The sequence below is a fragment of the Anomaloglossus baeobatrachus genome, chromosome 5 (assembly GCF_048569485.1).
Source record: "Anomaloglossus baeobatrachus isolate aAnoBae1 chromosome 5, aAnoBae1.hap1, whole genome shotgun sequence".
NCBI classification, from domain to species: Eukaryota; Metazoa; Chordata; class Amphibia; order Anura; family Aromobatidae; genus Anomaloglossus; species Anomaloglossus baeobatrachus.
The window spans coordinates 411,319,436-411,340,328 of NC_134357.1; the positions used below are offsets into that span (position 1 = coordinate 411,319,436).

Below are 20,893 nucleotides of genomic sequence, written 5' to 3' on the forward strand. Positions count from 1 at the left end.
GGAAGGTGTTACGTGGGGTGTTGTGTACTTCTGTGACCACCTAGCGGCGCCAGGGCGTTACAGGTACATTTACCTCTCAGGGCTCGTAGTGGCAGCCATAGATGAAGGGCACATTTACCTCCCAGGGCTCACACTGTCAGCCATAGGTGAAGGTCACATTTACTTTGCAGGGCTCACAGTGGCAGCCCTAGGTGAAGGGCACATTTACCTCCCAGGGCTCACAGTGGCAGCCATAGGTGAAGGGCACATTTACCCTCCCAGTGCTCACACTGTCAGCCATAGGTGAAGGGCACATTTACCTCCCAGGGCTCACAGTGGCAGCCATGGGTGGAGGGCACATTTACCTCGCAGGGCTCACAGTTGCAGCCATAGGTGAAGGGCACATTTACCTCCCAGGGCTCACAGTGGCAGCCATAGGTGGAGGGCACATTTACCTCGCAGGGCTCACAGTTGCAGCCATAGGTGGAGGGCACATTTACCTCCCAGGGCTCACAGTGTCATCCAGGAGTGGAGGGCACATTTACCTCGCAGGGCTCACAGTGGCAGCCATAGGTGAAGGGCACATTTACCTCCCAGGGCTCACAGAGGCAGCCATAGGTGGAGGCACATTTACCTCGCAGGGCTCACAGAGGCAGCCATAAGTGGAGGGCACATTTACCTCCCAGGGCTCACAGAGGCAGCCATAGGTGGAGGGCACATTTACCTCCCAGGGCTCACAGTGGCAGCCATAGGTGACGGGCACATTTACCTCGCAGGGCTCACAGTGAAAGCCATAGGTGACGGACACATTTACCTTGCAGGGCTCACACTGTCAGCCACAAGGGCACATTTACCTTGCAGGGCTCACAGTGGCAGCCATGGGTGAAGGGCACATTTACCTCCCAGGGCTCACAGTGGCAGCCATGAGTGGAGGGCACATTTACCTCCCAGGGCTCACAGTGGCAGCCATGGGTGAAGGGCACATTTACCTCCCAGGGCTCACAGTGGCAGCCATGAGTGGAGGGCACATGTACCTCCCAGGGCTCACAGTGGCAGCCATAGGTGAAGGGCACATTTATCTCCCGGGGCTCACACTGTCAGCCATAGGTGAAGGGCACATTTATCTCCCGGGGCTCACAGCGGCAGCCATAGGTGAAGGGCACATTTACCTCCCGGGGCTCACAGTGGCAGCCATAGGTGAAGGGCACATTTACCTCCCGGGGCTCACAGTGGCAGCCATGGGTGAAGGGCACATTTACCTCCCAGGGCTCACAGTGGCAGCCATAGGTGAAGGGCACATTTACCTCCCGGGGCTCACAGTGGCAGCCATAGGTGAAGGGCACATTTACCTCCCGGGGCTCACAGTGGCAGCCATAGGTGAAGGGCACATTTACCTCCCGGGGCTCACAGTGGCAGCCATGGGTGAAGGGCACATTTACCTCCCAGGGCTCACAGTGGCAGCCATAGGTGAAGGGCACATTTACCTCCCGGGGCTCACAGTGGCAGCCATAGGTGAAGGGCACATTTACCTCCCAGGGCTCACAGTGGCAGCCATAGGTTAAGGGCACATTTACCTCGCAGGGCTCACAGAGGCAGCCATAGGTGGAGGGCACATTTACCTCCCAGGGCTCACAGTGGCAGCCATAGGTGACGGGCACATTTACCTCGCAGGGCTCACAGTGAAAGCCATAGGTGACGGACACATTTACCTTGCAGGGCTCACACTGTCAGCCACAAGGGCACATTTACCTTGCAGGGCTCACAGTGGCAGCCATGGGTGAAGGGCACATTTACCTCCCAGGGCTCACAGTGGCAGCCATGAGTGGAGGGCACATTTACCTCCCAGGGCTCACAGTGGCAGCCATGGGTGAAGGGCACATTTACCTCCCAGGGCTCACAGTGGCAGCCATGAGTGGAGGGCACATGTACCTCCCAGGGCTCACAGTGGCAGCCATAGGTGAAGGGCACATTTATCTCCCGGGGCTCACACTGTCAGCCATAGGTGAAGGGCACATTTATCTCCCGGGGCTCACAGCGGCAGCCATAGGTGAAGGGCACATTTACCTCCCGGGGCTCACAGTGGCAGCCATAGGTGAAGCATTTACCTCCCGGGGCTCACAGTGGCAGCCATGGGTGAAGGGCACATTTACCTCCCAGGGCTCACAGTGGCAGCCATAGGTGAAGGGCACATTTACCTCCCGGGGCTCACAGTGGCAGCCATAGGTGAAGGGCACATTTACCTCCCGGGGCTCACAGTGGCAGCCATAGGTGAAGGGCACATTTACCTCCCGGGGCTCACAGTGGCAGCCATGGGTGAAGGGCACATTTACCTCCCAGGGCTCACAGTGGCAGCCATAGGTGAAGGGCACATTTACCTCCCGGGGCTCACAGTGGCAGCCATAGGTGAAGGGCACATTTACCTCCCAGGGCTCACAGTGGCAGCCATAGGTTAAGGGCACATTTACCTCGCAGGGCTCACAGAGGCAGCCATAGGTGGAGGGCACATTTACTTCCCAGGGCTCACAGAGGCAGCCATAGGTGGAGGGCACATTTACCTCGCAGGGCTCACAGTGACAGCCATAGGTGACGGACACATTTACCTTGCAGGGCTCACACTGTCAGCCACAAGGTCACATTTACCTTGCAGGGCTCACAGTGGCAGCCATGGGTGAAGGGCACATTTACCTGCCAGGGCTCACAGTGGCAGCCATGAGTGGAGGGCACATTTAACTCCCAGGGCTCACAGTGGCAGCCATAGGTGAAGGGCACATTTACCTCCCGGGGCTCACAGTGGCAGCCATAGGTGAAGGGCACATTTACCTCCCAGGGCTCACAGTGGCAGCCATAGGTTAAGGGCACATTTACCTCGCAGGGCTCACAGAGGCAGCCATAGGTGGAGGGCACATTTACCTCCCAGGGCTCACAGAGGCAGCCATAGGTGGAGGGCACATTTACCTCCCAGGGCTCACAGTGGCAGCCATAGGTGACGGGCACATTTACCTCGCAGGGCTCACAGTGACAGCCATAGGTGACGGACACAGTTACCTTGCAGGGCTCACACTGTCAGCCACAAGGGCACATTTACCTTGCAGGGCTCACAGTGGCAGCCATGGGTGAAGGGCACATTTACCTCCCAGGGCTCACAGTGGCAGCCATGAGTGGAGGGCACATTTACCTCCCAGGGCTCACAGTGGCAGCCATAGGTGGAGGGCACATTTACCTCCCGGGGCTCACGGTGGCAGCCATAGGTGAAGGGCACATTTACCTCCCGGGGCTCACAGTGGCAGCCATAGGTGAAGGGCACATTTACCTCCCGGGGCTCACAGAGGCAGCCATAGGTGGAGGGCACATTTACCTCCCAGGGCTCACAGTGGCAGCCATAGGTGACGGGCACATTTACCTCGCAGGGCTCACAGTGACAGCCATAGGTGACGGACACATTTACCTTGCAGGGCTCACACTGTCAGCCACAAGGGCACATTTACCTTGCAGTGCTCACAGTGGCAGCCATGGGTGAAGGGCACATTTACCTCCCAGGGCTCACAGTGGCAGCCATGAGTGGAGGGCACATTTACCTCCCAGGGCTCACAGTGGCAGCCATAGGTGGAGGGCACATTTACCTCCCAGGGCTCACAGTGGCAGCCATAGGTGAAGGGCACATTTACCTCCCGGGGCTCACAGTGGCAGCCATAGGTGAAGGGCACATTTACCTCCCAGGGCTCACAGTGGCAGCCATAGGTTAAGGGCACATTTACCTCACAGAGCGCACAGTGGCAGCGTTGTGTGGAGCGCACATTTATTCTCACACATTTACTGTTTTACACTCTAATATGTAATAAAACCCGTAATGGTGACATTGCAGGAAAACGTCACTTATTACAGCAGAGAGAGGACTCCACCTCCTGTCACCATGTGCCAAGGGCAGCACGGAAAACGTCTGCCTTACCGAGAGCAATGCTGGGTATTGTAGTCTTTGCGTCTGACACGCTCAAGCCCGAAAGATGATATCAGACTACAAATACCGTGGTGCATCGCGGCGGAGACCGGCCAATAACTTTCTTGACTCGTGAAGGACAGAGGTTACGCATGCGCAGGAGGCTGCGTGTCGCATGTGGAGGTCAGAGCTGTGAGGAGGTGAGTGCGGAGAGGCCGAGGAGGCTCTGCTGACCCGGAGGGAGGGGAGAGGACACCGTGAGGGCAGAGGGAGCTTCTCAAGAGTAAGAAGCTAGTAATTAATGGAGATAATGATTGGTGGTCCAGGGGGTGCACTGTATGCAGAGCTTTTTCACCATTGCATTAAGTGGTTCTCAGTTGTGGTGAACTACTGCTCCCAGCATCCTGGGAAGTGTATGCTTGACATGGCCACTAAGCTTTCCTGACGCAGAGATGACTGTATGGTCCTTGGAAGTCTGCTGCCATCAGTTTAATCTGTAGCATTCAACAATCAGTGGGAAAATGCCTTGTGCGCCATTAGATGACAGGCGGCAGAGGTATTATCCGCGGGGGAGGGTACAGCATCGAATATCGCAGCACGAGGAGCGGCTCCGTACAGCCATGGTGCACACGGCTCTGCTGTGTATGGGCTTCTGGAGGACAAGCTTCCAAGAGTCATCCTATTTGTATCCTCTCCATATAATAGGACCCGACCACCGGGATCCCACATATCCCAGGAACTGGGCTCTAGCTGAATGGAGAAATGGCTGAATATTCACACCTACACCCCATTCATTGTCTATGGGACTGATGCTAGAAGCAGAGAACAGTACTTAGCCTTTTCCAACAGTCCCATGTAGAATGAAGCAGCGGTGCAAATGTTCGGCCATTTCTCCATTTAGCTTGTCCTCTGCAAGGCCACCTTACTGGGATGGTTGGGGTTGTAGTGGTGGGACCACCAGGGATCAGTATGGCATCACCTACCCTATGGGTTAGAGGTAACTTAGCATTTGGAGAATAAACCCTGGCTTGAAAAATCCCATCATGCACTCTGGGTCGTCTTGTTTTTGATAAGACATTCTGCTATAATGGCCTCCTTTCTAATAATATCATTAGTGATGAGTAAATATACTCGGCACTATTCATTACTCGCACGAATATTAAGGTATTTGGGATTTTTGATACTCAAGTATTTTGGTATTCGACTCGTGAGTTTCGAGTAGCCACATGTTTGGTGCCTGATTTTCAGCCACTAAACATGCTGGCATTGTCTTCCAATCACAGTAATGCTATAGCCATGTTTGCTACTGGCATCACTGTGATAAAGACGTGTGGTTCTCCCACCTATTTGTGATAATCAGCACATGTAAAGGTGACAGCTGTGGACTGGTATTCTCAGGCTGTGAAGGTCCATGGTTATTGGGCCCTCCCCAGCCTAAAAATATAAGGCCACAATTGGCATGTCCATGAGATGCGCCAATTGTGGTACTTTATTTGGCTCATCCCGATTGCCCTGGTGCGGTGGTAATCGAGGTAATATATGGGGTTGATGTCAGCTGTGAGTTGTCAAAAATCACAGCTGCCATCAAGCCCTCGGTTGGTAATGGAGAGGTGTCTGAGAACCCCCACCCATTAACAACCCTATAGGTAAAAAAAACACCCAAAAATCCCATATTTTAAATAATAAAATGGTAATAAAAAAAAAATACACACACCCTCTTTCACCCAATTTTCTAATCTCAAAAACATCGTCCTAGGTCTGAAGTAATACACATGACGTCCCATGACTATCCCGGCTATGCTACATCCAGAAGGTGCAGCGATGAGAAAACACAACCAACCACTGCAGCTCTTGGGACACACTGAGGGCAGCGGGGGAGCCGGCTATGAGAAGCGGTCATGTTGGTCGGGTCACTGGAGTTCATAGCCGGGTTCTCACAGTATCAAGTGTGACCACCGGTAAACCTACTACCGGATTGTGGGACATGGTGGCACAACAGTCCAGCAATCTAGTCACCGAAGTTCAAATTTAGGGGCTCCCCTGCTGCCCAGAGTGAACTCTGTTGAACCCGCTTACGGACTGCTTGAGAGCAGCAGAGGAGCCTCCAGAGTGTGAACTCCAGTGACCTGACTGTCGGATTGTGAGAGATGGCGATACAGCAGTGAGGCGTGGAAACCCTAAAGGAGCCTTTAAGGTTCCTGGAGTTCCTAGCTACTGGGAAATCTGGAGGCTGTGAACTCACTGCTGGACTGTCCTGCAGCCATGACACATAGTCAGACACTCCGGCACAGAGTTCACCTGAGGTCTCTTCTGGCAGCTCTCACGATTCTGTGTGACCCGGAGGCTGCAGTGAGCGGTAACGTGTTCCACCATGGCCTCCAGATGTAGCAGAGCCGGACTAATCGTGGACGTCGTTTGGCATACGTCAGACCTGTGGGGGTTTTGGGGGTTAAATGGTAAGAGAGGATTATTTTTTTTTTCTTCCTTTACTTACAGGGTTAGTAATGGGGGGACAGATCACAGCTGACATTAACCATTTATTTTGCCCTGCTTGCCACAACACCATGGCAATCGGACTGAGCCAGGTAAAGCGCCACAATTGGCGCATCTAATGGAGGCTCCAACTGTGTGGCGGCTGGGGAGGGCCTAATGACCATGGACCTTCCCAGCCTGACCAGTCCGCAGTCCGTTTATCTGCTCTGGTTATCAAACATGGGCAGGAGCCTATTTTGTTTGTTTGTTTTTTTTAATTTAAAATAATGCCTTGGGGGAGCCTCTATTTTTGATAACCAGCCAAAATAAAGCACACATTTGGGGGCTGCAGTCCACAGCGGTCTACCTGTGCTGGTTATCACAAATAGGCGGGAGACCTCACGTCAACGTGGCGAAATAATGACAATATTATTCCCAGAAGCGACTTGTGTTTCACAGATGCATCCAGGCGTCTTCCCCATGCTATTCCCATTCATTTCAGCATTTTTATAGCCCCACCAGACATCCTGGGAGGGTCCGCCAAAAAAATTATTCGAGTTTCCCATTGACTTGCATTAAATTTGTTATTCATAACAAACACCCAAAAGAAATATTCAAAAGAAATAAACGGAACCCAAATATTTCACTTTTTCGCTAATATATTATGTCTTTTTCATATAATATAGCTGTGTAATAGGAGGCCTTGTGGCAGCCTGTATTCTGTGATTCCTCCTCCACCATCAGAAGTGTAACGGCCTCCTGAGCATCCAAGGGCTCCAGGCATAAAATACAGGGGAATGGCGCCACCTGCAGGCAGTTTAATTTCCTCAGTCTCATTCTTAGCGGTGCTTCCCCTCCCCCCCTCTATATTCCTGGTATATTATTATTGACTTGTATATTGATCTCTTGGTAATAGCGATGTTTTATGTCACTGCAGGCCCTGAATTAAAGAAAATGGCAGCCAAGTTGTTTGAATCGATTGGAAAGCTTGGTCTGGGGTTGGCCATTGCTGGAGGCGTTGTAAACTCTGCCTTATATAATGGTAAGTAAATTTTTGCTGTTGTCATGATTACTGGGAATCGTAGCTGTATATTGGCTCCAGAGCTAAAGCTTGAAAACTTGTTAAATGGTCTATGGGAATATGGGAAAGTTCTCCCCCACTCTTTGGATAGGTGATCCCATGGCTTTACATGAGCTACATCAGTCAGCTCCTGGAGATCCCACGTGTTCATTCGTACAGCTTTCTTAACCAGGTATTTGCTTTCTGGCTTTACATGCGCTCTGTGCATGGTTCAGATCAAGCGCAGTGTTCTTGTGGAGCAGACAAGCGTACACCTGGCTAAGAAGGCTGCGCAAATGAGAAGTGCGCATGTGCGGGATTTCTAGGAGCGGACGGTGACGTAACTCATGTAAATCCATGGTATCACACCCACAGGGGCGTGATACCACGGAAAGAGTGCAAACTAGACGGAGGCGAAGAGACGCCCTGGGGACTACTCCCTCTGCTCATTTACATAGGGAACACGTAAGTTCTAAAACTTTTTTTTTTTTTTTTTTTCATTAATTTTACACACTATTACAACACAGGGATGCTTGTAGGTTAAAAGTCATGGGACCTGACTGGTTCCCTTTAAGTAATGTCTTTGCTTACATCTTCTCATGATGCCTTTTTATTGTGTCAGTGAACTGTATTGTATATTTGTCTCCACACCTCCCTTATTCCTATGTTTTATCGTCCTGCAGTGGATGCAGGTCACCACGCCGTCATTTTTGACAGATTCCGAGGTGTGCAGGAGCTGGTGGTGGATGAAGGTACACATTTCCTTATTCCGTGGGTCCAGAAACCAGTAATATTCGACTGCCGTTCACGTCCCCGTAATGTCCCTGTAATTACAGGAAGCAAAGGTGAGAATAAAACCTCATCACTATGTGTGATTGACAAGTCTGTAGCATGAAGGTGCTTCTATATGAGTGTGTACCTATGTATATGGAGGGGGTATTTTATTAATCACAATCATTCCATCGCAGATCTGCAGAACGTAAACATCACTCTGCGTATTCTCTTCCGTCCGATCGCCAATCAGCTGCCACGAATCTACACCAGCATTGGAGAGGACTATGACGAGAGAGTGTTACCGTCCATTACTACTGAGATCCTGAAGTCAGTGGTGGTGAGTGTGCAGAGAAATGTATCATTACATAGTATTCGCTGTGGTTTCCTCCTGCCTAGCAGGACTAAGTGCCATAACAGGGCATGGCCAGGGGTTGTTCTGGTGAGACAATCCCTTAAGTGGAATTGGAAAATGATCTGTTTATAAAAAAAGATTTGATAGTCTTCACAACTAGTCTCCCTGTAGAGAAGACCATGGATTCTGATGTCTCACTTCTCAATCACTGAATACGCAGTCCTGTGTATACAGGTTAGAAAGTGTACCGCCCTGTGCTCGGATCCGGACCTTCAGTGGGTGGCTCGAGGGTCTCTGGACCTGGGGGTCCTGCGGTCACTCCAATCAAAAGGGGGGGGGGGGTGGTTTGGGGACGTAAGTATACGGCAGAAGCCGTGTTAAGTTCGTGACTTCACCCACGGGATGTGGTGAAGGTGGACACCACCACTGCGGTTACGGGGCACCCGGGGGAGATGTTTGGCAGCAAGTTGTTAACCCCTTCGTGGGCAAGGATGGTGGCCCTGGGACCCGTTGGGGTGCTTGGCGGTTCAGGGAGATGGGCGGCCGGAGGGCACTGATGTACTCACTATTAGTAAACACACGAGTCTCTGGTAAACCAAGGTGATGGTGGTCGGTGCCCGCGGCCAGCTGCAGTCTGGTCCCCCACCCGGCTGGTGGTCTGTCTTTCTCCCGCATCTGTTTGTGATGGTGGACTACCTGCGCTTGCAACTACAGGAGTCCGCTCCCGGCTTGTGGTTGCCTGAGGAGCCCTTTGCCCGCAGACGCTGGCCCGTGGGATCTCTGAGCTGTGGCGATGGCTTTCTATCCCACTCATTGGGCTGTTACCTTCAGTCAAGTCTTTGGGTGGGACAGGACCTCTAGTCCTGGCCGCAATCAGTTAATCAGCTAGCCCCCAGTAGCTTCTGGACCTATCTTCAGGGTCTGAGTACCAGCCTTTTGTGCTCCGGTTTCCGAGTCGGTTCCCCGGGTCAGTACCGGCGTGCCACTACCCTGTCCCGGTCCACCTCTGTTCCACCGAGCCGTCTTCCTGCAGACAGGGGCTTTCGTCTGCCTCCTAGCCTGAGGTACCAGGGCTCCTACCCTGGCACCTGCTCAAATTGGTTTCTCGCCTCCTCTGGAGCTGCTCACAGCTCCAGCCCACACACCTCTCCAACTTGAACTCTAGACTGTTGTTTACTTTCCCGCCTCAGGCTGTCTGAGACTCCTCGGTGGGCATCTTCCAACCGCCTGGTTCCGCCCCCTGGTGTGTCCATCAAGCTCTGAGGGGGGGTGACTAGGGTTTAAATGTGTTTTATGTATGTTACCTATGAGGGACAGGTGTAATGCGGGGCCCTATCTGTGACTACCTGGCTGGCCAGGGCGTCACAAAAGCACTGACCGTGTCTCCTTGACTGGGAGTACATTCTGGTTTTACATGATCTCTGGAAGTAAGCTGAAAACAAGCTGCTGGACCCGAGGAAATACAGACTAAATTTCTGCTGTAACTGGGGCTATCGGCAGCCCTAGTTACTGGGGAAATCTGCAATGAAACAAATGTAACCATGTTCTCAAATGCCACCCTTCCCCAAAAGGTTTTCTAAGCCCTTATGGGTTGTACAAGATAAATTGGGCAAGGCGGGGAATGGGAGGCAAAACCTAAAAAAAAGTTGCTGTAAGTATGAATTGCTGTTGCTAGCTCTGACCCCCCCCCCCCCCCCCCATCAAGGAAAAAAAAGTACAATATGTATAAAAATAACTTCTACGGAAAGGGGAACACTTGTTTTTTTTTTTTTTTTTATGTATTTCTTTACAATGTCAGCACAAAAAAAAGAAAACGAAAGTAAAGATTGGCTGTATGTATCAAACATCGGCTCCATGATTTCAGCCATGTATGTTTGACTCTGAAATGCTGTGGTGTTTTAGAGAAAAGGCCCCCTTTACACATCTGTGATTCTAGTATGTGTGGTGTCCGTTTTCACATATTCTGGCAACACAATCACAAGCATACTCATTAAAATGAACCACACATGTCTGTGATTCACATGGGGATATGTTTATTTTTAGTGTCATCATGGATAACCAGGGCAAGTAGAAGTCTATGGGTCCATGCAAAACACGTACAGCACATTGACATCCATGTGACACCGCAACTGAATGCATTCAAAGATTTACTGACTTTAAGTGTTAGATGTGCTAAGATGATAGAGATTTTACAGCTACTAACCAAATAAATTATAAAAGAAAACATGAAGACCACCCCCACCCCCCACTTGTTTTTGATAACCAATAAAGGTAAAGCAGACAGCTGCAGGCTGGTTATTGGGCTCTTCAAAAGTCTTTCAAAACAACAATAGTAAACACCCAAAGGCAGTATTGAGAGGCAGAGGAACCAGCTAAAATATACAATAAATATCAGAAGGAGGTGAGGGAGGGGAAAAAACTGACCCTAAAATTCCCTACTTCGCAGTAGAGGGTATGACGCCCTAAGGGTATGTGCGCACGTTGCTTTTTACCTGCTTTTTACCTGCTTTTTTGCTGCTTTTTCTTCTGCGCTGTTTAATGCCAAAATGGATGTGTTCTTCTATTCAAGCAAAGTCTATGGGAATTTGGGTTTCTTGTTCACACTATGTTGTTCAAAATGCTGCCTTTTTGAGGCAGAACTTTGGTCAAAAACTCAGCTTTGCAGTGCAAAACCCAAATGGCAAAAACAATTGACATGTTGCTTCTTTGAAAAGCTGAGTTTTTCAAAGCGCAGAAGAAAAAGCAGCAAAAAAGCAGGTAAAAAGCAACGTGCGCACATACCCTAAGACTCGAGATGCCCCCTCTCAACATTGGGGACTCGCTAGAAATCTCTATTAAATTCCCTACTCTCAATACCCTAAAACGTGATAATCAGAGAGTGATTTACACAAAAAATCATACCGATATTAACATGTGCTGAATTGCAAAATGACTCCATCTTTGGAAGATGTTGGTCCAGAATACCAGTCTCTACGTGTTTCCCACCCCCCCCAAACCCAGTGCTTTGGGGTTCATCAGGGGACAAACGGATAAGGCTACTTTCACACATCAGTTTTTTTCCATCAGGCACAATCCGGAAAAAAATGGATCCGGCGCCGTATTTTTTTCCCCATTGATTTGTATTGGCGCCGGATTGTGCTGGATGGCATTGCGTTGCATCCGGCTTTTGCCGGATCCGTCGTAATTGGCTAATGCGGCAGTCGGATGGAACGTCTCTGGTAACGTTTTTTCCTCTGACAAAAAACTGCATTGCGCCATTGATCCGGCGCAATACGGCGTGATTTACAATGGAAGCTTATGGACGCCGGATCTGGCGTAATGCAGCAAAAAACAGATTCAGCCGCCGGATCCGTTTTTTTTAAACTGAGCATGCTCCAATTCATTTGAAGAAAGTAAATTAAACGGGTCGCGCAAAAAAAAGACAAAACTGGTGCGTCGGATCCAGTTTTTGACGAATCAGGTATACCGGATCCATCAAAAAAAGGATCCGGCGCATCAGTCTTTGCATATTCTGCGCCGGATCCGTTGCATCAGGCACACGCCGGATTGTGCCTGATTCCAAAAAACTGATGTGTGAAAGTAGCCTTAGGAGTCCTGAGTACGGGATGCAGTCTCCCAGACATAAATTCCTTTAGGATGATTCCACAATTGTTGTGTTGTGTTTTTTTTTTTTTTTGTTTTTTTTTTTTTTTTTTAACCATGTTCACTATATTGTAAAACTGACCTGACACTGATTCCCCAGGTCACTTTGCGTTCGTGGATGCCAAACATGTATAGTTTTACTTTTATTTAAAGTAGTTAAAATATTAATTCAGAAATGTGGCATAAAAAAAGAATTGCTCTTTTTTTCAAAAATTTTCTGGAACCCGTAGCATTCTCATTTTTCACGATCTTTGGCTCACTGCCAGCTTTATTTATTTTATTTATTTATTTTTTGAATTGATCTCCTGTGAGTGAAAAAGCTCAGCAAGCATTCCCAGGTACTGCATCGTGACTGGGGTCATCCGCAGACCTCCAACTTTTCGGCGCCTTGTGACGCCGGAGATCATTAAATGCTGCTGTGAGTTTGACAGTGAGATTTAACTAGTAAACGGGCATGGTTGGCTCTGCCTACACGTCACCTGAAAAAATAGTCTTGCCGCGCTAGCCCTCGTTAAAGGGACAGACACGGCCTTGGACGTATAATTATGTCCAAGGTCATGAAGGTGGTTAAGGCAGACTTGGGTCACCCCCTTTGCCAAAATCTGCAATTTCAGGAGGAGCGTCCGCTCTTCTCTTCTCCAGATCCAGCACCACAGGACTGATCTTGATGACTTTATGCTTAGATCACTGTCGCCAAGTTGTTCTTTCACATAAACCGGTGTTTAGCATGACCTTGCTCAGAACTTTCACTGCTTATCTATTACAGGCCCGGTTTGATGCAGGAGAACTGATTACCCAAAGAGAGTTGGTTTCAAGGCAGGTCAGTGAAGATCTGACAGAGAGAGCCGCAACATTTGGTCTCATCTTGGATGACGTGTCCCTGGTAAGTTAGTACAGGGGATTCTATGTAGTTCCTGTGTATTATGTCATTGATAGTCTTAAGTAGTCAGAGGATCTTGAATTAATGTAAAGCCCAGCAAACTGTCTGATCTTAGTAATTTCACATTCTGCAGGTTGGCGCAATAGGATGCAACAGATAGAAGATATTTCTGCAGGAGCAGACTACAGAGTTTGATTGTAGTCTAGTTCTGTTGAGTCATGTGTGTCCTAATTGTAGTCTTCTAGCTCACAGCCTGCTGGAGTCAACGGTATCGTTGGTTTCACAACATCTGTAACTACGATGCTTGGAGAATCCTCTCATCCCCACCACTCAAATGTATCATGTTGAACTGGACACACAATAGTGCTAGCAAAGCAGAACAAAACATTATTTATATTCCACCTCTTCATGGTGGAGCTAACATTTTTCTTCCAAAAATAAGACTGTCTTATACTTTTAAAAAAAAAAAGCATAGTTATAAAAAGCACTAGGGCTTATTTTTGGTAGAGGTCTTATTCTTGGAGAAACATGGTTGGGGGTAAGTTTACCTCCCCAAAAAAAGCAGACCCCTTCTCCCCCCCCCCCCCCCCTTCCTCCCCACTTCCCAGGAGATTCATACTTACCAGACCCCCAACGTCTGCGTGGCTACCTGGTCCTCCTGTGTTCTCTGGTGGGTGCTCCCAGCAGGTATGCTGCACGCCATCCTCGTCTGCTTCTGGCCGACACTCGCACACAACAGATCAAACTCACTCACCACATCCAGCGTTACAGAATGCTTCCGGCCGCAGGGAACGATGGGAGGAAGTCACATGTTCGTAGATCCTGTAAGCAAGCATTGCAGCAGGTCCTTTCCCTCCACTGCACTGCCTCTCAGGATTCTGCCGGCAAAAATAAATCTGTCGTTGGATGAGGTGTGTGTGTGTGTGTGATCCGATGTTTGTGTGTTGGGAGATTGGATGTGTGCTGGGGTGCGATCACTGCAGGTCCCTGCTCGGTGTCTGGAGAGAATGATTGCGGGGTGCCCGTTGTCTACAAGTGTCCTGCAGTATGCTTTAACTTTTTTAGCTGCATCTACACTTCATTATTGAACTGTGACGAGGGCTTATTTTGGGGCAGGTCTTATATTTAAGCCTTGCTTCGAAAATCCCGGCTAGGCCTTATTTTTGGGGGAGGTATTCTTTTTGGAAAAACACAGTATTGGCATTTAAAGTATTTGGCACTTAAGTTACCTTTTTTGTTACGCCCTAGTGCAGGGGTCTCAAACACGTGGGCCGCATGCGGCCCCTTAGGGTAGTTCGTGCGGCCCCCAGGCCCGTGCCCCTGGTCACTATCGCGGCAGGGGCCGCAGCCACTGTCTGCACTTTGTCAGATGAATGTGTTGCTGGCGCTCCGCTCTCGCGCCGGCAATACAATCATCTCACACAAATCACTGACAGTGACACTGCAGCTGCCGCGATAGTGACCGGGGGCACGGGCCTGGGGGCCGCAGGAAGCAGAGATGAGGCAGCGGAGGGGGCGCAGGACAGGTGAGAAGAATGGTGTTTGTGTGTCGTTAACCCCTTAGCGACCTATGACTTACTGGGTACATTATGGCTCCCTGGTACTTAAGGACCCATGACATACCCAGTACGTCATGGTGAAATCACGGCCCCGCTGGCTGCGATGGCTGCAAATACCTTAGATTCGGGGAGGAGGGGACCTCAGGAGGGGTGGTGTCTCCTCCCCGGACCTACGGAGGCTGTGATTGGCTGAGCGGCGTTCGTCAGCCAATCACAACAACTGTTTCAGCCATTGAAAATCGCTGAAACATTGAATTCCAGCCAAGATCAGGGCAGCTGTAGCCCTGATCATTGGCTGGAGCTGGGTGACCTGTGTTTCACCCGCCCCCAGCTCTGATTGGAGAGACCGGCCTTGTGACCGATCTCTCCAATCACTGTGGATTTGGGGCCGGAGACCGCCCCCTCAGCTTCACTCCGGCATCTGTGGAAGGTGAGTGGAGCTGCTGACCCATTACTACAGGATGGGGACAAAGTGCGCACATTACTATAAGATGGGGATAAGGCTGGGAACATTACTATAGGATTGGGACATTACAAGGATGGGCACAATACTATTGGATGGGGACATTATTACTATAGTATGGGGACATTAGGATAGGGACTAGGATGGGCACATGACTATAGGATGGGGACAAGGCTGGGGACATTACTATAGGATGGGGACTAGGATGGGCACATGACTATAGGATGGGGACATTACTACAGGATGGGGACAAGGATGGGCACATTACTATAGAATGGGGACAGTACTATAGGATGGGGACATTGCTACAAGGGGACAAGGATGGGGAACATTACTATAGGATGGGGACAAGGATGAACACATTACTGCAAAATGGGGACAAGGATGGGGAACATTACTTTAGGATGGGGACAAGGATGAGCACATTACTGTGGGATGGGGATTAGGATGGGGCACAACTACAAGGGGACAAGGATAAGCACATTACTGTGGGATGGGGCACAATACTACAAGGGGACAAGGATGGGCACGTTACAACAATATGGGGAACATTACTAAAAGATGTTGGTCAAAATTTCTATATAGTGCTAATTGTAAGACTATTAGTTACAAGAAAGGGATAAAATCTAAAAAAAAAAAGGTTTATATTTAAACAATGTGCACATTTGCTATAATGAACAAGTGAAAATGTTGAATATCAGTCATCCCAAGGTGTGTAAAAAAAAAATAAATTATAAAATAGGATATATATATATATATATATATATATATATATATATATATATATATATATATATATATATATATATATACCAATAAAAATTTCACTTTGTCCTGCAAAGAATGCGGCCCCCTAAATTATTATTTTTTATTTTTTTTTTCCTCTGTGCGGCCCATACACCCAGCCGAGTTTGAGACCCCTGCCCTAGTGGGTGTTATCAGATATTTTTCACTTGGGACATGTACTTCTCCCTGTATAAGTTGCCGTAAGGCCCCTTTACACAGAGACTTTCTAGCGATCCCAACCTGGCCGGGATCGCTACAAAGTCTCTGGTGAGCTGTCAAACAGGCATACCTGGAAAACGACGCAACAGCGATCCGGACCTGCAGAACGACCTAGCTAGTCATTGGGGACGTTGTAAACATCTTTTTGAAAGGGAAGTCAATAACTAAGTCGCTGTAAAGGCCTCTACACACTGAGACTTTCTAGCGATCATGCTGCACAGCGGGAAACAAAGGACCAAAGAATGGTCCTGAACAATTTGTAGCGATCACAACTTCACAGCAGGGGCCAGGTCGCTGATGTGTTTCACACACTGCAATGTCGCTGGGGAGGTCGCTATTACGTCACAAAACCGGTGACGTTACAGCGATGTCGTTTGCGATGTTGCAGTGTGTAAAGGGGCCTTAATAGTAAGCACCAGGGAAAAAAGAAAACAAACCTCTCCACCATAGCGTAGGTTTTTCATTGTGTGAGATCTAATGATACAGCTCCGATCTAAAAGTCTAAAGCTGGTGTCACACTAAACGACAGCGACAACGACGTCGCTGTTACGTCACCATTTTCGGTGACGTAACAGCGACCTTGTAAGTCGCTGTTATGATCGCTGCTTAGCTGTCAAACACAGCAGAAGCAGCGATCATAAGGTCGCTGTGCTACATGTTCAGAGAGCAGGGAGCCGCGCTTAGCGCTGGCTCCTTGCTCTCCTGCAGCACACATCGGGTTAATTAACCCGATGTGTGCTGCAGCTACATGTCACAGTTCAGAGAGCAGGGAGCCGCGCGCACTGCTTAGCGCTGGCTCCTTGCTCTCCTTGCTACAGTATACATCGGGTTAATTACCCGATGCATACTGAAGCCACATGTCACAGTGCAGGAGCCGGCACTGGCAGCAAGAGCGGAGGCTGGTAACCAGCGTAAACATCGGGTAACCAGGGAAAGGTCTTCCCTTGGTTACCCGATGTTTACGCTGGTTACAGCTTACCGCAGCTGCCAGTGCCGGCTCCTGATCGCTTCATTTCGTCGCTCTCTCGCTGTCACACACAGCGATGTGTGTGTCACAGCGGGAGAGTGACGACCAAAAAATGAAGCTGGACATTCAGCAACGACCGGCGACCTCACAGCAGGGGCCAGGTCGTTGCTGGATGTCACACACAGCGACAGCGACGGGACGTCGCTGCAACGTCACAGAAAATGGTGACGTAGCAGCGACGTCGTTGTCGTCGTCGTTATGTGTGACACCAGCTTTACCTTCTGCATGATTAAGTGTTGAGATTAGAGCACAGATGACTCGCCTCTCAAATAGGGTTCCTGTGGGGAGGTGCAGCACAGCTGGGTATAGCTGTGTCACATTACAAACCCTTCTTTCAGCTCTTTTCCTCTTGTAGCACTGTCAGCTTTGCACCCTCACTCTGCCTATCCTGAGAGGAGTCACATTTATGTGTGTGTGCTCACCTGACAAGCTGAAGGTACATCACTGTCCATTTAACTAAATTCTCCCCTCTGTGGTGCTGTGATATCGTGCTACAAGTTATAGGTTCTCTGCAACAGCCTTCTAATCTCTGTCAGCAAAATCCCAGTCTTTCACAAGTGGAGCAGATGTCACAATACTTGGCACATTGCAACAGCGATATCCATTTCTGATAATTTTAGATATTGTGAAAGGAACCTGTATTTTGCCGAAGCTCCTGCTTGGGAGTTTTACTGCTCTTTCTTGGGAGTGTCGTGGCTGTATGCAAGTACCTTGTAGAATATTCTTCTCTCCATAGACTCACTTGACCTTTGGTAAAGAGTTCACCGAAGCCGTGGAAGCCAAACAAGTGGCCCAGCAAGAAGCAGAGAGAGCCCGATTCATCGTGGAGAAGGTAAAGACTTTCAGGGGATATATATACGTATACTCTATTTTAAAAGGATTTTTCTCAATTTTATAAGCAAACACAATTACCATCACACAACAGTTTTTAATTGGAGAAAGGTCCTGGTTAGTGATAATGTGAGGTGTATCATTAGGTGGATGGCGCTGCAAGGAGATCATGTTGTTTTTTGTTTGTTTTTTTTTCCTCCCCAACCCCCCTCATTTTATATGTATTATTTCATGTCCCCCATATGTGACAATTTAAAGACGTTTGGTGCTGAGACTATACTAAGGCCATTTATATGGATGACCTAGGAAACCTCATCTTTCTGACAATGTAAACCTACAGCAACTAATGTAGTGCATGATTTATTCTTTTTTTTTTTTTTTTTTTCTTCCCTTATTTTTAGGCAGAGCAACAGAAAAAGGCAGCCATTATTTCTGCTGAGGGAGACTCTAAGGCAGCCGAGCTGATTGCAACGTCATTATCAGAAGTCGGGGACGGCTTGATTGAGCTGCGTAAACTAGAAGCTGCTGAAGACATCGCATACCAATTATCCCGATCCCGTAATGTCACATACTTGCCCTCAGGACAGTCCACACTACTACAACTGCCGCAATAGTCCGAGGGATCATCTCCTCCATCCCAATTATTGTCTGTGTCCCCAGTAAGGTGTGAATCTCCAGTTCAGGAAGCAAAGGACTGTGCTAGAGTCACCGTCTTATATGCGGGAAGGATCCAAGTGTAGTAATATACGGGGGAAGGTGCAGAAATTGGTAATCTGTAACACATGCAGTCTTAGTTCCCTTTACTCTAAAATGCAGTTGACTCACACAAGGGTATACACCATCTGTGCCTCCTGTTACACCACAAGTCCAAGATGTTACCTGACCAATAATTTCATGTAATTATAAAAAGAGGGCATTTGCCCTTGGTTTCCAAATTTCCCCAAAAAAATCAGACTTTTCATTAATAAAAAAAAAATATACGGTCATTGTGTTTAAGTGTTTATTTTTCTATTTATATATTTTTTTTTTTTATTTTTTTTTTGGGCTTATCGAAACCAGGGGTTTGAATTCTCAAGAGAGTTTGACATCTGTTTATAGTAGGTGATTGTGTATCCCATGATTTTACAATGCTTGAGAATGTTTTACTGTCTCTTATTTCTCCTGAAAGTTTATGAATATATTGACTACCTGGTGTTAATATTCCACTTATCAATGTGGACCAGTCATTGCTATAAACCAAAGAAAATTATTAAAACAGACAGGATTTCTTTAGGGCAGTGCTACATGACAACTTTGACTGTTACACTTTCTTTGTCGCTCCATTGGGAGACCCAGACAATTGGGGTGTATAGCTATGCCTCCGGAGGCCACACAAAGTATTACACTAAAAGTGTAAAGCCCCTCCCCTTCTGCCTATATACACCCCCCGTGCTCCCACGGGCTCCTCAGTTTTCATGCTTTGTGCGAAGGAGGCAGACATCCACGCATAGCTCCACAGCTTAGTCAGCAGCAGCTGCTGACTATGTCGGATGGAAGAAAAGAGGGCCCATAACAGGGCCCCCAGCATGCTCCCTTCTCACCCCACTCTTGTCGGCGGTGTTGTTAAGGTTGAGGTATCCATTGCGGGTACGGAGGCTGGAGCCCACATGCTGTTTTCCTTCCCCATCCCCTTTAGGGCTCTGGGTGAAGTGGGATCCTAATCGGTCTCCAGGCACTGAGACCGTGCTCCATCCACAGCTCCTGGGGACTCTGCTGGATAAGGAGCCGAGTATCGTCAGGGACAAGGCCCTGCTACTTTGAGGTACTCTGTGTCCCCGTGGGGACCGCGCACAGAAACACTCCAGCGTTGCTGGGTGTTAGTGCGCCGGGGACCGCAGCGCTGACCGCGCTTGTGCCATCACACACTGCAGCGTGGCTGGGTGTGTTAGTTTACTGGGGACTACCGCGCTGACCGCGCGCTGCCATTTCACACTGCAGCGCGACTGGGAATGTTAGTACGCTGGGGACTACCGCGCCGACTGCGCTTATACGCCGGCCGCGCTTATAACTTTAGTCCCCGGCTTTTTGCGGCCTAGTCTCACTCTTTTCCCGCCCCCAGGCCTGCCAGTCAGGGGAAGGGCGGGACGCTGTACAGGACGTCAGCACTGGGGCTGGAACATGCTTTGCATACTCCACCCCCCTCACTGTGCACAGTGGGGCACCAGATTCCCGCACTTTCTAGGGCACGCCCACGGCCCCCTCCTCTCCTCAGGACGCCGGCAGCCATTCCTGTCAGCTCTTCTGACGCTGGAGAGGGGAGACAAGCTCGGGGAGACCCAGGCAGGGATTCTGGTGACCACACAACCGCTTTGAGCGGGCGGTAAGCAGCACCTGAGGTGCTGGCCCCACTAGTGCAGAAGTGTACTTATAGATTATATGATTAAAGGCTATACTTTACACTGTATGTATACTTTACACTGTATGGTGCACGGTTGATTTTTGGCTATATACCCTCCTGGATTGCTCAGAGGAGACAACAGCATGTCGTCCACAAGAAGCAAGGGTGCCAAAGCACACGCTTACTATGCTGCCTGCGCCGCATGTACGGCTATACTGCCGGCAGGTTCCACTGACCCTCATTGTGTGCAATGCTCGGCCCCTGTGGCACTTACTCAGCCGGAGCCTTTGCTAAGGGTGGCCCAGGGGGAACCACCTGCTAACACTGTCCAGGTGACAGGGACGGAGTTTGCAGTTTTTACTGAAAGACTTTCTGAGACTATGGCTAAGATATTAGAAGCCTTGCAGTCCAGACCGGTATCTCAGACCATGGGCACTGTGGAATCATTGCTCCCTTGTCCCCCTCAGTTGGAACAACAATGTCCTCCCGGGGTGTCTCATAGATCCCAGGGTGAGGTCTCTGACACGGACCGCAGCCC

At 49.3% G+C, this 20,893-nt stretch overlaps 1 protein-coding gene across 2 annotated transcripts; it reads left to right on the top strand.

Annotated features, from left to right (window-relative positions):
* Positions 1-4,033: 4,033 nt before the first annotated feature.
* Positions 4,034-18,964, top strand: PHB1 (prohibitin 1). Of its 2 annotated transcripts, none has more exons than XM_075350234.1 (7): positions 4,034-4,113; positions 7,323-7,427; positions 8,129-8,290; positions 8,414-8,556; positions 12,980-13,096; positions 17,884-17,979; positions 18,380-18,964. In XM_075350234.1, exons 2-7 carry the CDS (start codon positions 7,340-7,342, stop codon positions 18,590-18,592), a joined length of 819 nt encoding a protein of 272 aa, XP_075206349.1. In that variant the 5' UTR covers positions 4,034-4,113; positions 7,323-7,339; the 3' UTR covers positions 18,593-18,964. The 2 variants fall into 2 exon arrangements, with proteins under 2 accessions (XP_075206349.1, XP_075206350.1); XM_075350235.1 differs by having other exon boundaries at positions 4,108-4,196.
* Positions 18,965-20,893: the final 1,929 nt, after the last annotated feature.

Bases quoted from the DNA above. Each gene is read 5' to 3' on its own strand.
- PHB1 (XM_075350234.1), top strand. From the start codon at position 7,340: ATGGCAGCCAAGTTGTTTGAATCGATTGGAAAGCTTGGTCTGGGGTTG. The intron at 8,291-8,413 runs GTGAGAATAAAA...ATTCCATCGCAG, and splicing joins TGTAATTACAGGAAGCAAAG to ATCTGCAGAACGTAAACATC. The intron at 13,097-17,883 runs GTAAGTTAGTAC...TTCTCTCCATAG, and splicing joins TCTTGGATGACGTGTCCCTG to ACTCACTTGACCTTTGGTAA.